The 12,046-nt window shown below is 42.5% G+C and overlaps 1 protein-coding gene across 1 annotated transcript in view; it reads left to right on the top strand.

Annotated features, from left to right (window-relative positions):
- Nucleotides 1-12,046, top strand: part of CELSR1 (cadherin EGF LAG seven-pass G-type receptor 1) — a 179,395-nt gene that overhangs the window by 98,135 nt on the left and 69,214 nt on the right. Inside the window, exons 4-6 of the mRNA XM_017745892.1 lie at nucleotides 2,220-2,442; nucleotides 6,867-6,982; nucleotides 9,620-9,708. Of these exons, the coding sequence (XP_017601381.1) occupies nucleotides 2,220-2,442; nucleotides 6,867-6,982; nucleotides 9,620-9,708 (428 nt within the window). The remainder of the gene's footprint in view (nucleotides 1-2,219; nucleotides 2,443-6,866; nucleotides 6,983-9,619; nucleotides 9,709-12,046) is intronic.

Genomic DNA, 12,046 nt, shown 5'->3' with positions numbered 1-12,046 from the left:
CCTGTCTTGGATGATATGTATCATTTTTTCCAAAGGAAACACGCTGTAGAGCATTTAAAAGTATTAAGGAAAGTGTATTCACATAATCTTGCCTGATACGTAGAGCTGATAAATGGAAACAGGAAGATACTTATCAAGTGATTTTCACAGCATTCACTTAATATGTTAAAGTGAGAATGTAGGAACATCAGTGCTGAAGTGGCAAAGCTCTAAGCACAGACTTGGTCTCAAGGCTATATGGGTATAGTTCAGAGTAAGGCACAGAGCAGGTCAATCCTCCAGAGCTGAGCCCACCTGGATGGGGAGTGCATTTGCCTGGCTCCTGATCATAGCAGTCTTGTGTTTGCTCCTGCTTTTTGCCAGCTTAAACCATACCTGTCTGAAAGGCACATGATGCTGATGTGAGAAGAAAAAGGCAGCAAAGCTGGAGAGCCAAAACCACCAGGCTGCCCACCTCACCTTATCTCAGAGATCACTACCCTTGGGGCATTGGCTAAACCAGCTGCAAACCACGTCAGCTTACAGCCTGGCCCAGAAAGGAGGTGCAGATCCTGGTTTGGGTGCAGCAGTACTGCTGGCTGCAGCCTGCCTCCTGGTGTGGGCAGCTTTGGCGTGGGAACCTGTGGGAGCAGGGCTGTGGGGCAGCAAATAGAGCAAAAGTTTCCATTTAAATTTGCCTTTGTTAATGAGTCACTGCCCACAGCTCCTGCTGCTTTTACTTTCCTACAGGAATGTATTTTCATGGTTTTAACTGTGCTTGAATCAATCACAGAATGGTCGGGGTTGGAAGGGGTCTCTGCTATCCAACCCCCTGCTAAAGCAGGTACACCTAGAGCAAGTTATGCAGGATCACATCCAGATGGGTTTTGAATATCTCCAGAGAAGGAGACTCCACAGCCTCTCTGGGCAGCCCATTTCAGTGCGCTGTCACCCTCAAAGGAGACAAGTTTTTCCTCATTCTCAGATGGAACTTCCTACTTTTCAGTCTGTGCCCGTTGCCCCTTCTTGTCCTGTTGCTGAGCACAACTGTAAAGAGCCTGTCCCAATGTAATTGTATCACCTGGTGGCGAGTAATAATGCAAGCACTGAGCTGTTAGAAATCTGGTCCTTCAGCTGGCTGTGTTGAGTAGTTTTGCTCTACATTTATTTGTCAGACACAGTTACTTGGTTCAATTCAACTATATGCCTCCTCCAGTTTCTCTGAACAGTTTTACATGTGGGATGTGAACATGCTTTATACCACAGGAAGACACATGTCAAAACACAAATGTTAACTAATTAACTCATACAGAGGGTTTAGCTTTCTGTACAATGATTAATTCAGCAGCTGCTTTTGTCCCAACTGCAGCAGATTTTTTAAAATGAATATCCTCTCTACGTTACTTCTTTTAAATTTGGATTCATTCTCAGATTTTGGGCAAGCACAGGAAAAAAACCCACAGCATATGCACAAAGCAAGACACTGCATTCTTTAGTATTGTATTTAACACACCTTCCTTCATGCTTTGGAGATGAATAAAGATGAAGTATTTAGGGGTGAAACACTTTAGCAAGTGGCACACAGAATCTGTAACTTCTGTGGAGAGTTACCACGCCCTGCTCCAAAGGGTTCAGAAAATGGTCATCACCTGCAGGATGCATTTGTGGGAAAAGGTGGAAGCAATCCATATGTCATCTGTATCCTGCTTATTCTTGCCATAGAAATTTTGAGAGCTTTGTCATGAGCTCATCCATGCCCTGTTGCCACAATGGGCAGCAAAGCCAAATTCCATTCAAGACAAAGTGAAAGCATTTATCTGTTTTACACAATTTCCAACTGTAGTGAAGCACCAAAAATAATTTGCACATATTTTGGTTGACAGGGAATGTGCAGGTTTTTTACCTCCTTCCATCTAGATCTGTCTGTCACCAGCTCTATATTTGTCACCCAGTTTGGAAGCAACCAAGGAATCTGAAAACCAGAGGCCAATGTTGTTGGATATTTGCAAGAGGATTACTCAGCAAATCATATCCCACACTTCCCTGAAAATTCAGACTTGAAGAAGATACAACATCCTTACCCCAACAGTCACAGGCTTGTACCTCGGTTGCTTAGGAGGTCGGGTGTAGAAGTTTGGAAGCAGCTTAACCTGTAGCAGAACCACTTGGGTAGCTGAGTGTCACAGCTTGCTGCTGGGGTGAGGTGTCACCTTCCCTGATGTCTGCTTCTCCCCTTGCAGGAGAGTCCTGTGAGGTGAACGCACGCTCTGGCCGCTGTGCTCCAGGGGTGTGTAAGAATGGAGGAACCTGCGTGAACCTGCTCATCGGGGGCTTCAAGTGCGAGTGCCCCCCAGGCGAGTACGAGCGGCCGTACTGCGAGATGACCACCAGGAGCTTCCCCCCTCAGTCCTTCATCACCTTCAAGGGCCTGCGGCAGCGCTTCCACTTCACTGTCTCCCTCATGTAAGTCCCAGCGGGGAAGGGTTCTGTGGCTGATGGCTTCTTGCTTGAGCTTGGGACTGTTTGTCACATAGTGTTACCCACCGAAGACCTACCCCTGAAGGTCACTGTGGGGATTTCTGACGGTGACTCCTGCGAGCAGGGCACTGGCATGTTATTTGAAAGCATTTGGTTTTCTGCCCTTCTGTGGATGTTTCTGAATTGCTGACTCACGACCTTCCCTGTTGTAACTCAGGGTGATGGAGTGGGGAGAAGGGAAACCAGGACCACTCTGGCCACCCATCAGCAGCCTTCAGCCACAGAAGTGCCGGGGTGGATGTTGGGTTTGACACTTTTACTAGCTGGGCCTTTGGCTTCTTGACCTTCAGCCCAGCTTCAGAACCCATCCGTTTGTGCTCCTCATTTGGGAGCACTCTTCCTGTCTCCTGTTTCCCCACCTGTGAGAGGACCTGGGCATGTCAGGCCATGGCTAAGCATAGTCTGGTCCTTCTCAGGTTCTTGCTTTCCAGTGGTCCTCAGCCTTGGGATTGGGACAACCCCATCTGATCCAGCTCCTCGCCTAGCTCCTTCTGGCCTTCATACCCAGGTCCTGCTTCTGGGTCCATCCCAGCTCCCAGGCACAAGTAGTCTTATCCCCATCCCATCTGCCCCATGTTGGGCAGTCTTCTTCTGGGCTGTCACTTTTCCCCTGGGGGTGCTCAAGTAGGCAAGGAAGAGCAATGACAGCAGCCGCAGTCATGGGCAAGAGCTCTCCCTTGCCTGGGAAAAACCCCTCTTCTGGAGAAGACTTCCTGGGTCAGACATAGGATTTGCTTGGTGTGGAGCCAGAGCTTCAGGTGCACACATGCCTCTTCTCCAGGGAGGGGGTAGGTTTGCAGCTTTCCCATGGTTTAGCCAGTCAGGATTGACTTTTGGTTTTCCCTCACAGCTAACTGTGAGTAAACAACACAAAATGTGTTAGTCCTGACCCCAAAGAGCAGGGCTGGGGAATTTTTAACAGGTATAACAGCAGCTGCAAGGACAGACCTGTCTGTGTGTCTGTCCAGAGAAAGTGGTCAGGGAGAACACCTTCAGGCTTATGTCCCCTCCAGCACCCAGCCATTACCTGGTGTTTCACATCTGTGCCAGATCACTTTTATACAGCATGTTTTTTAGTACTGTCCTTCAGCATAGTTTACTTTCCTGAAATAAGATCCCAGAGGGACTCCCCATGCCTTATGTTCTGTTAATATAAGTAAGTAATGCCCCATCCCTGTAAATGTCCAAGGCCAGGCTGGATGGGACTTGGAGCAACCTGGTCTAGCAGAAAATGCCCCTGCCCATGGCAGGGTGGTTGGAACTAGGTGGTCTTTATGGTCTCTTCCAACCCAAACCATTCTATCATTTTATGATTCTATCATTTTATCTTTCATCTGCCTTAATCCCAAAGTCAAAATTTTATGGAATCTTGACATTTTGGTTAAATCAGAAAGCACAGACATGGTTTGCACACAAGCCAAGGCAAGGAAGAATTGTGCCTGTGAAGATTGTTTTAGAGCATTAGGTCTAAGTACACAGAAAAACTGAAGAGCAAAAGACTCTGTTGGATTTCTCAGACCTACAGTGAGAGAGCAAACAAAGGAGCAGTCTGGGCTGGCTGCCAGCATGAATTGCCTGCACTACCCTTGACTTGTCCCCTCAGCCATGAGGTGTCATTTTTCAGGCTTTTGGAAAGAGAGCTTTGACGTTTAGGGTGCTTCAAGTTAAAATGACTCAAATGCTCTGTGTAGGGGTTACTGAGAAATAGCAAAGTACTGTACAAAGGTAGTGCTTACACCAGGGTTTCTTCACCATCTTTAGAACCACAATGGCATATTTAGTCATGAGCTAAACACCACTTAGTCCACTCAGTGTGACTATAAGAATTCTAGGCCATCATGAGGTTCATCCCACCCTGTCTGGAATGACAACACATTTAGCTTTTCACACCTGAAGTTCACTTCTACTTACACTAGCTATTTCTTTGGCTTTTATTATCCCTTAGTGGAGGAGGAAAACATTATGTGAGGATCAGCAAGAATTAGCAGTTTGACTGCTAATGATGATGATTTGCCGTTACATATTTTGTGATTTCGGAGCATTCGTAAAATCCCAGGATGTCCAACTTCCCTCGGCCTCAGGTGACTCGTGACCCACACCTAGCAAAGAGCAGGATGTTTGCATTGTCCAGTCTCATAACTAAAATGAGTTTTAAAGTATTTAGGTTATGACCATGCATGTCTTTCTGCTCCCAATATTATGTATCTTCCTTGCTTAATTCCAACACTTACTACTCCTTCACTCCAAGAGACACTGGTACTGGAGAGGTTTTCTTATTGTTTATGCAAAATTCTCTAAAAAAGAGTCTTCTGTTTCCTATGTCATGAAATTAAACATATCCCTTCTATTAAAGACCAGTATTTTTTCCCCCAGCTAGTGGGTGATAACCAGACAAGTTCAAAAGCAGCAGTGCTTTTAACAATGAGTATGATACAAAAGTTGCTTTTGACTAGTCACAAAGAATGGAACTGAGCAAAGATAAAGAAATATACAAAATGGCTTAATAATGTAATAGTTTAATAAATAATGGTTTCATACTTAAAATTATAGTAAGAAATTGTAAGAATATGAGAAAATATATTCAAACAGAACTAAGCTTCCTGTTGTTGCTAATCATGCTAAATCTTCCTGCCCACTGAAGAAGCATCACTAGTATTATTCCTATTTCCTTTGCTCATATATATTGTGGATAAATGTGATCAAAATATTTGGATAAAGCAGTTATCCATGAAAAAATAGTATTGGGAAATGTTTTACATATTTTTTTGTCCTTTGGATGAAATGTTTCATGGTGAAAAGTGAAAACTAAACCATTTTTTGATAGTATTGATATATTTCAATGGTATTGTAATTAATTTAGTTTGCCTTTTACTTGTATAATATTATGATAAACAAAGCTAGAAATAAATATGTATTTCAAAACTGATTAAAAGTAATCAAAATATTAATTAATATTTTGATGGAGTATAATACATATTCTTTGAAATTTGTATTTTACGGGTAATATCAAATTTGTGATTTCTTTTTTTTGAACCAGAACAATTCATAATCCTTCAAAAACATTAAAAAATATATTAATAAAATTTCCCATTTCCATGTAGCTCAAATTCTGAAATGTCTTTACTCACTGTGATCCACAACATACATATATCTAACAAACAACTTCTGGTAAAAAATATTATTTGTCTTTGAAACTTTTTCTTTCAAATACCAACCCTGGTATTCTAAAATACTGCTTCATTCACATTCTCTGAATGTGGGTTTTGTTGCATCACATGAGAGTTTTGCTATTAGACAAGATAGGACAGGCACAAGAGTCACTTCTTATTGTGTGTGGAAGACAATTTTCATTAGCTGTGTTCAGCATTTCATTCATTTGTAGGAAAAGTGGGTTCATTTAAATCAGCCATATTTCCTGAAGTTCAAAATACAAAATCAGACTAAACTGCCATTGGGAAACATAAGAAATTCCCATGGTTTCTCTCTTTTTCTCTCTTTATCTAATATTAATCTTTGTAAAAATGTTAATGTAAAGTGTAATAATTTTTTTTTGCATTTCTGAGTAGATGAAAGCTGTGTGCAACTCTCCAGAGATAAGAGAATTAAATTAAAAATTATAAAATACTCACAACAAGCAGAAATTTGAAAAAAATGTTCTGTGCTGACAAAAAAAGAGAACAAGCCTTTTTTAAAAGTGGGGTTGCCCCTTTTTCTGGTAGAAAGATACATCCCATATTAGTAGCACAAGAAAAATAAAACCAAAATGCACCTATTGGTGCTGATTTAGTGAAATCATTTAAGTGTTTATTTTCCTTCCTCCAATTGACTGACCTGTTGATTGACTAACCCTGATTTTCTACATGGCGTTATTAAAGTAACACTTATTCTTCTTTCCCCTGACCTCCCCATCAGGCTTTTTTAATCAGTTGATGACTGTCCTAGGACCCTGTAGCATTTAGACAGCAAGCAGGCAGCAAGGATCCCCCCTTTGATGTGAAAATGCTTTCTAGCTGTCAGACTGTTTGCAGAGCACAGGAAGTGCTACTGTTTGGCAAGTGTCAGATACTGCTGTTGCATCTTGTGTCTGCCTAATTTTAGCCCTCCTGAGGGTCAGCAGACCTCTGCAGGGTAGATTTCTGTAATTCCCATCTGCTTGCCTTGTTGATTGTGAAAGAGTAGATTTATCCTGTGGCTGACTCCTCAGTTTTACAATTTTCTGTCTGAAGATTGATTCAAAGGCTTGTTCTTCTGCTAAACACAATGCCATCTTTCTTCTGGGTGACTTGACCATCAGTCTTCAATCCATAAGCTGTTATAGCAGAAACTAACTCCATGTCTCTGTGTTCTAGGTTTGCAACCAGGGAGAGGAATGCTCTCCTCCTCTACAATGGGCGTTTCAACGAGAAGCACGATTTCATTGCCCTGGAGATCATTGAGGAGCAGATCCAGCTCACCTTCTCTGCAGGTGAGGTCCCATCTGAGTTGAGCGTTTCTGCTAGAGGTCAGAAGATCCTCTCAAGCTGTTTGGAAATGCACTTCAGTGATTTTATATGGCTATTTGCTGCCTCATTAATTTACTGGCTGACATTGCACAGTACACAACTGATGCCGGGTGTACTCTAGATTGTAGCGGTTTGTGGTGATTACACTCACGGTCGTAGGCAGGAGCTTGTCAACATATCAGTTATAAAAGCCAGAGTTTATGACTACTATAAAAGATTGGGGCTAGCCTGAATGTTGGCCCCCAAGCCAGTGTTTGCTTAAATGAGACTTCTCTTTATCACACTGTGATAAGTGTTGTGTGTTTATGCATTTTTACGCTACACCATCAGAGGAACATAGGTGCATAAATGTTATCTAAATAATCCGTGCAAGCCAAAGGAAAAGCTAGCAGAAGTGAAAACTGCCTGTCATTCATTAGGGATTGAGGAGGAGCAGTGCTGTCTCTAGAATGCATTTCTGCACTGGAGAAGCATCTCCTCTTAGAAGAAGCCATAAACAACAACAAATTTAGGAGAGCTTAGCTGCCCACTCATTGCTACAGTAGGCCAGGAAACAAGTGGCAGCTTTGGCATTTGCTTGCTTTCTGCACTAGGACTAAGCCAGTGTCTTCTGGAGCTTGTAGGAGAAGAGAGAGGAGGGCTGACAGGCAACGTTCAAGCAGTATATATCCCCAGAAGCAGATCTGTGCTTTCAGTGGCAAGGCTTTGGTGACTAAACGAAATCTCAGTAGTGCAGACAACCTCTGGTTGTCTCAGGTTTAAGGTATTTTTCCATTGAGACAAAGACAAATATCTGGGGAAGGCTGTTGTCCTGTAAGTCACGTGGAGTTATGTGTAGGTCAAGCGAGATGTTTATGCCTCTGTATTGGGCACGCAATTCAGGAGCTAATCCCGCTATTTCCTGTTATCCATATTCAGGATAGACATTGGAGTTCAAGTCACCTCCTGTTTTATTTTTGTGGAGAGTGAGACATTGCAAGCAGTAAAGCCATAGAAGCAGAAGCACAGCCCACGTTGGTGTTGCACACTCATCACCAGTGATGGCTGCTGCCCTCAGACCCCATGGTAAATCCTGTGTGACCCCACTGATTTACCAGCGATGCTTAAGTGAATATCTGGGCCCTTTGGGTTGAAGAGATCCGGTTACATTTCCCCTTTATTACCTCAAAGTTGTCCAAATTAGATTTTAAGGCAGGTTTCTGAATGGATTAGTGTAATGAAATAGTGTGCTGCAGAGAGATGTGCTTTCTTCTGTAGCTCTGCTCCGCCTGTCTAAACTTGAACCAAATTGCTTGGAAGGTACCCTGAGGATGAATGGGAAAAAAATAAATTCTGCTTGCACTTGTATGCATTTGAATGTGAAAGAACTCCTTTAAGATACATGAAACTAAATTTAGATTTGCACTGCTGCACCTGAGAGCAGGTCTGGTCCTGCATATTACAAATGGTATTTTCTTTGGAAGGAGAATGGTTTATGTTTTATAGTTTTAAGTGGCTTTTAACGAACAGTACAAGTTTTGGACACCTGATCTCACTTTATTACCTGTCGCAACAACTTTTTCACAGAAAGCAAAGCAAAAAGATTGCAGAACAATGATCTTTCTTTTTCAGACACTTGATAGGTGAGTAAAAAGCCCAGTTATTAGCACAGATTTTATCACTATATGATAAAAACCATCACAGCAGGATGTCATACATGCTAAGCTGAAATATGTACTGTTTAAATAACAGAAATATGAGGGATGAGAGTTAAAGGAGAGTAGGGGACACAAGAATAATGTTTCACTTAGGTATTTGTTGCAGATAGAGAGTTGAAAGTACATTTTAAGCTCAACAATACTATGAGCTTTGTTAGCTTACAGGGGGGAGTTACTTTTCCTGTGGTTTATTATGTAGAATTTTCCAACTGTTAAAAAAAAAAAAAGGCAAAAGCGAGCAATCCCTTCTCTGTGCCAGGCCTGTTATGTACTTTCAACATGAATGTTTATTTTGCTGCTACCTCGAAACAGATATGCCTGGTTACTGAGCTGGTTCTGCTGACTCAGTCCTGGCTTAAAAGCTTCAGCTTTCCAATTGCAATGGCAATGTCTTGCTTTCAAATTTAAATACCTAAAGGCTGCCAATAATTTCATTAATCACTGGTAAAATTTTGCTGGGCCCAAGGTTACCATGGGTACTTTTGGATTTTGCTTTCTCAGCTCTAACAGGGAGTAGGCTTCCCTTCCCTGACAAAATATCCCATCACAATAGTCATCATAGTAAAAAAACCTCAAAGGGTGCTTTTGGCAGAAATGCAGGGAAATTCATGTACATTTCTCCCTCAGCTGATCACTTCAGCAACAGCTGTATCTACCTAATGCATCTGCTACCATGCTTTACAGAAACATGATAAAAAATAACATAATTCACCCAAATGCACAAGAAGCTGGTTTTTGTGCACCAGAGTAACTCCATGAAACTGGGGTTATTTATTGTCTTGCAGGACAAAACCCAAATTCCCCCCTGATGAAGCAAGGTAGTTGCATGTGTGCCCAATGAGAGTCTCTCTGTGTTTCTTGCAGTGATGGTGACTTATTTTTCCCTTCCCCCTGTTTTTGCAGGAGAGACAACCACTACAGTGGCGCCGTTCATTGCGGGAGGGGTCAGCGATGGGCAGTGGCACTCGGTTCAGGTGCAGTACTACAATAAGGTAAGACTGACTGTGTTGGTGATAACCCTACTATTTATACAGTAACAGAGGTGTGGGTCATCTAGCTCTGACCTGACATATGCAGGTGACCTGAATTTTATTTATTTAACCAGGCACATTGGTATAGCTCTGCACAAATGGTACTAGTCTTGCTAACCTTGCCTGGGACAAATATTCTCTCATAGGGCTTTTGAGTTTTGACCCAGGAAGGCAAAATCAGACGTAGTACATCAGGTACTTGGAACTATTTTAATTTTCAGTTTTTTAAACTGTTACAAGTGTCAGTGTATCTAACCCAACTGATTCACTTGTATCTTGTTAAGGAGTTGTGCTATGGAGGAGCCTTCAGTGTAATAACAGCCAGCTATTAGTGTAGAATTTTCTGAAACAAAGAAAATTCTTCCCTATAGCTGTATTTTCTTGTGTCAAATGACAAGTTTAGCTTGCACTAGCTTCTCTGGTTTGGAAAATATGATTATTAAATGGTTCACACCTATCAGTAGTAAAGCACTGTCTTACTCAGTAATTTTTTGTCTGCTTTATAAAAAGATACACAAGAGAAATGCAAAAGGTATCACTGAATGCTGTCCATGTCACTCAGAGGTGGACTCTGGGGTCCCTGTCCCTCAGCTGCACCCTTGGTCACTGTCACTTGGTCATGGGGTCAGTCTGACGGAATTAAAAGGATTGCAGGCTCTCTGTGCAAAGCAGCCATTTCATGATGAACCAGAAAGTAGGCTTTTAGAGTGTACAGTGTCACTGTTTACAGGTAGATGTCAGAGATCTTCTATAAACCATAACAAAAATTAGAGAATTCATTTAGTGACTAAGAAGCATTGCTTTTAAGTCTGACATGATAGCATTATGGGGGATCATGTAAGGAAATAGAGAAGCATTGTTGGCTGTTAAAAAGGAAACAGGATACTGGTGTAGGAAGCTGAATGGAAGATGAAGGATTAATATGGTCAGCAAGTTCTTTATTTCCCAGTGCTGCATCCTTTCATCACAGTTTGTGTGGCAGTTTGAATGGGAGGATTAAAATTTTATTCTGACTCCTAGATAGGGTCTCCTAGCCTAAGGATATTTTATCAAGGCAATGAAAAGCTTTCTGTTAGTATTTTATATTTTTTAAATAAAATTTTAAAACTTAATTAAGTTTTGTGCTTAAGATACGTTATATACTCTGCTGTCTGGAGCCCAGAGAAATAAAAGTGAAACTTGGTGTGTTGCCATGCATGCATCTGTGGACATGGTGAGGCTCTTGCTCACAATCTGCAGTATGCCCTGTTTCCATGTGTACATATTTCTTAGAGGATGACTCTAGCAGAGTGAACAGCACTTGCTGAGGCAGTGGAGGGACACTCCAGCTTTCAGGCTCCTGAGCACAGGGAGAGCCGCTGGAGCAGCTCTCTGAAGTGCCATTGAGCAGATAAGGGGCCCAAGCAGCAGAAAGACACTCTTTAAAAGGCAAAGAGATCTGACACAGATGTTAAAAATAAACCCCTGCCTCATTTTCAGGGCTTGCTGCAGTTCAAGCAGACTGGTAGGTGAGCCATGTTAGCAGCTGATGTTTTTTCGTTGTTAACATGTGTGTCCTGTCATCATTTTCTTCTTCTGCCCGAGTTTTTTGAAGTGAAATGAGCCAGTCTCCACTGAACAGGAGGAAATTCAGGGCAGAGAGGGAGAGCAGAGGGAAACACCAGGAAACACTGCTGACTTCACTGCCTTTGCCACTTGCATGACATGAAACTGATGAAAAGCAGGGTCACTGTGTGGAGAGTAGCACCGTGCCCTTTGCTGTCCGTGTGAGAGACCGAGGTCATCACCTTCCCCTTAGCAGTATTTTTTGCAGAATGGTTAAGTTTGGGCTGGAGGGGGCAGCTCACAATATTGAGCCAATGGCACAAGTAGGATGTGCTCACCAGTATGTATTCAGCATGCTCTCAGGACTTCCCAGCATGTCTGAGAATTGCATATGATGCACCAGCTCTCCAGTAGTGAAAGAGGGAGTGGGTGCTGCAGGGCAGTGACAGCTGGAGGCAGCTCTGCAGCCCTGCCCGCCGGGCTGCCCCCGCACCCTGCCCCAGGGTTAAGCCCTTGCCTCAGCTGGTATTTGTTTGTAAAGCAGTTTCTTGGCTACTTTATGTTTTAACAAAGCTAGAAGTTCCTGTGAGTAGGTTGAAAAGACGGATAATTTAGGGATTCGAGTTGTGCCAAGAAAAATGGGATGCTGTGTCTAAACTTGACACAGTTGAGATGTTTGAACAACAGAGTACCAAAACTCATGAGTTTCCTTAAATTATGCACACATATTATTTTGCAGGTTCTGCATCCTTCC

Source organism: Corvus brachyrhynchos, unplaced genomic scaffold (genome assembly GCF_000691975.1).
Source record: "Corvus brachyrhynchos isolate BGI_N302 unplaced genomic scaffold, ASM69197v1 scaffold239, whole genome shotgun sequence".
Taxonomy (NCBI): Eukaryota; Metazoa; Chordata; class Aves; order Passeriformes; family Corvidae; genus Corvus; species Corvus brachyrhynchos.
The sequence above is the reverse complement of the archived record's forward strand: the minus strand, read 5'-3'. Positions and strand labels throughout refer to the sequence as shown.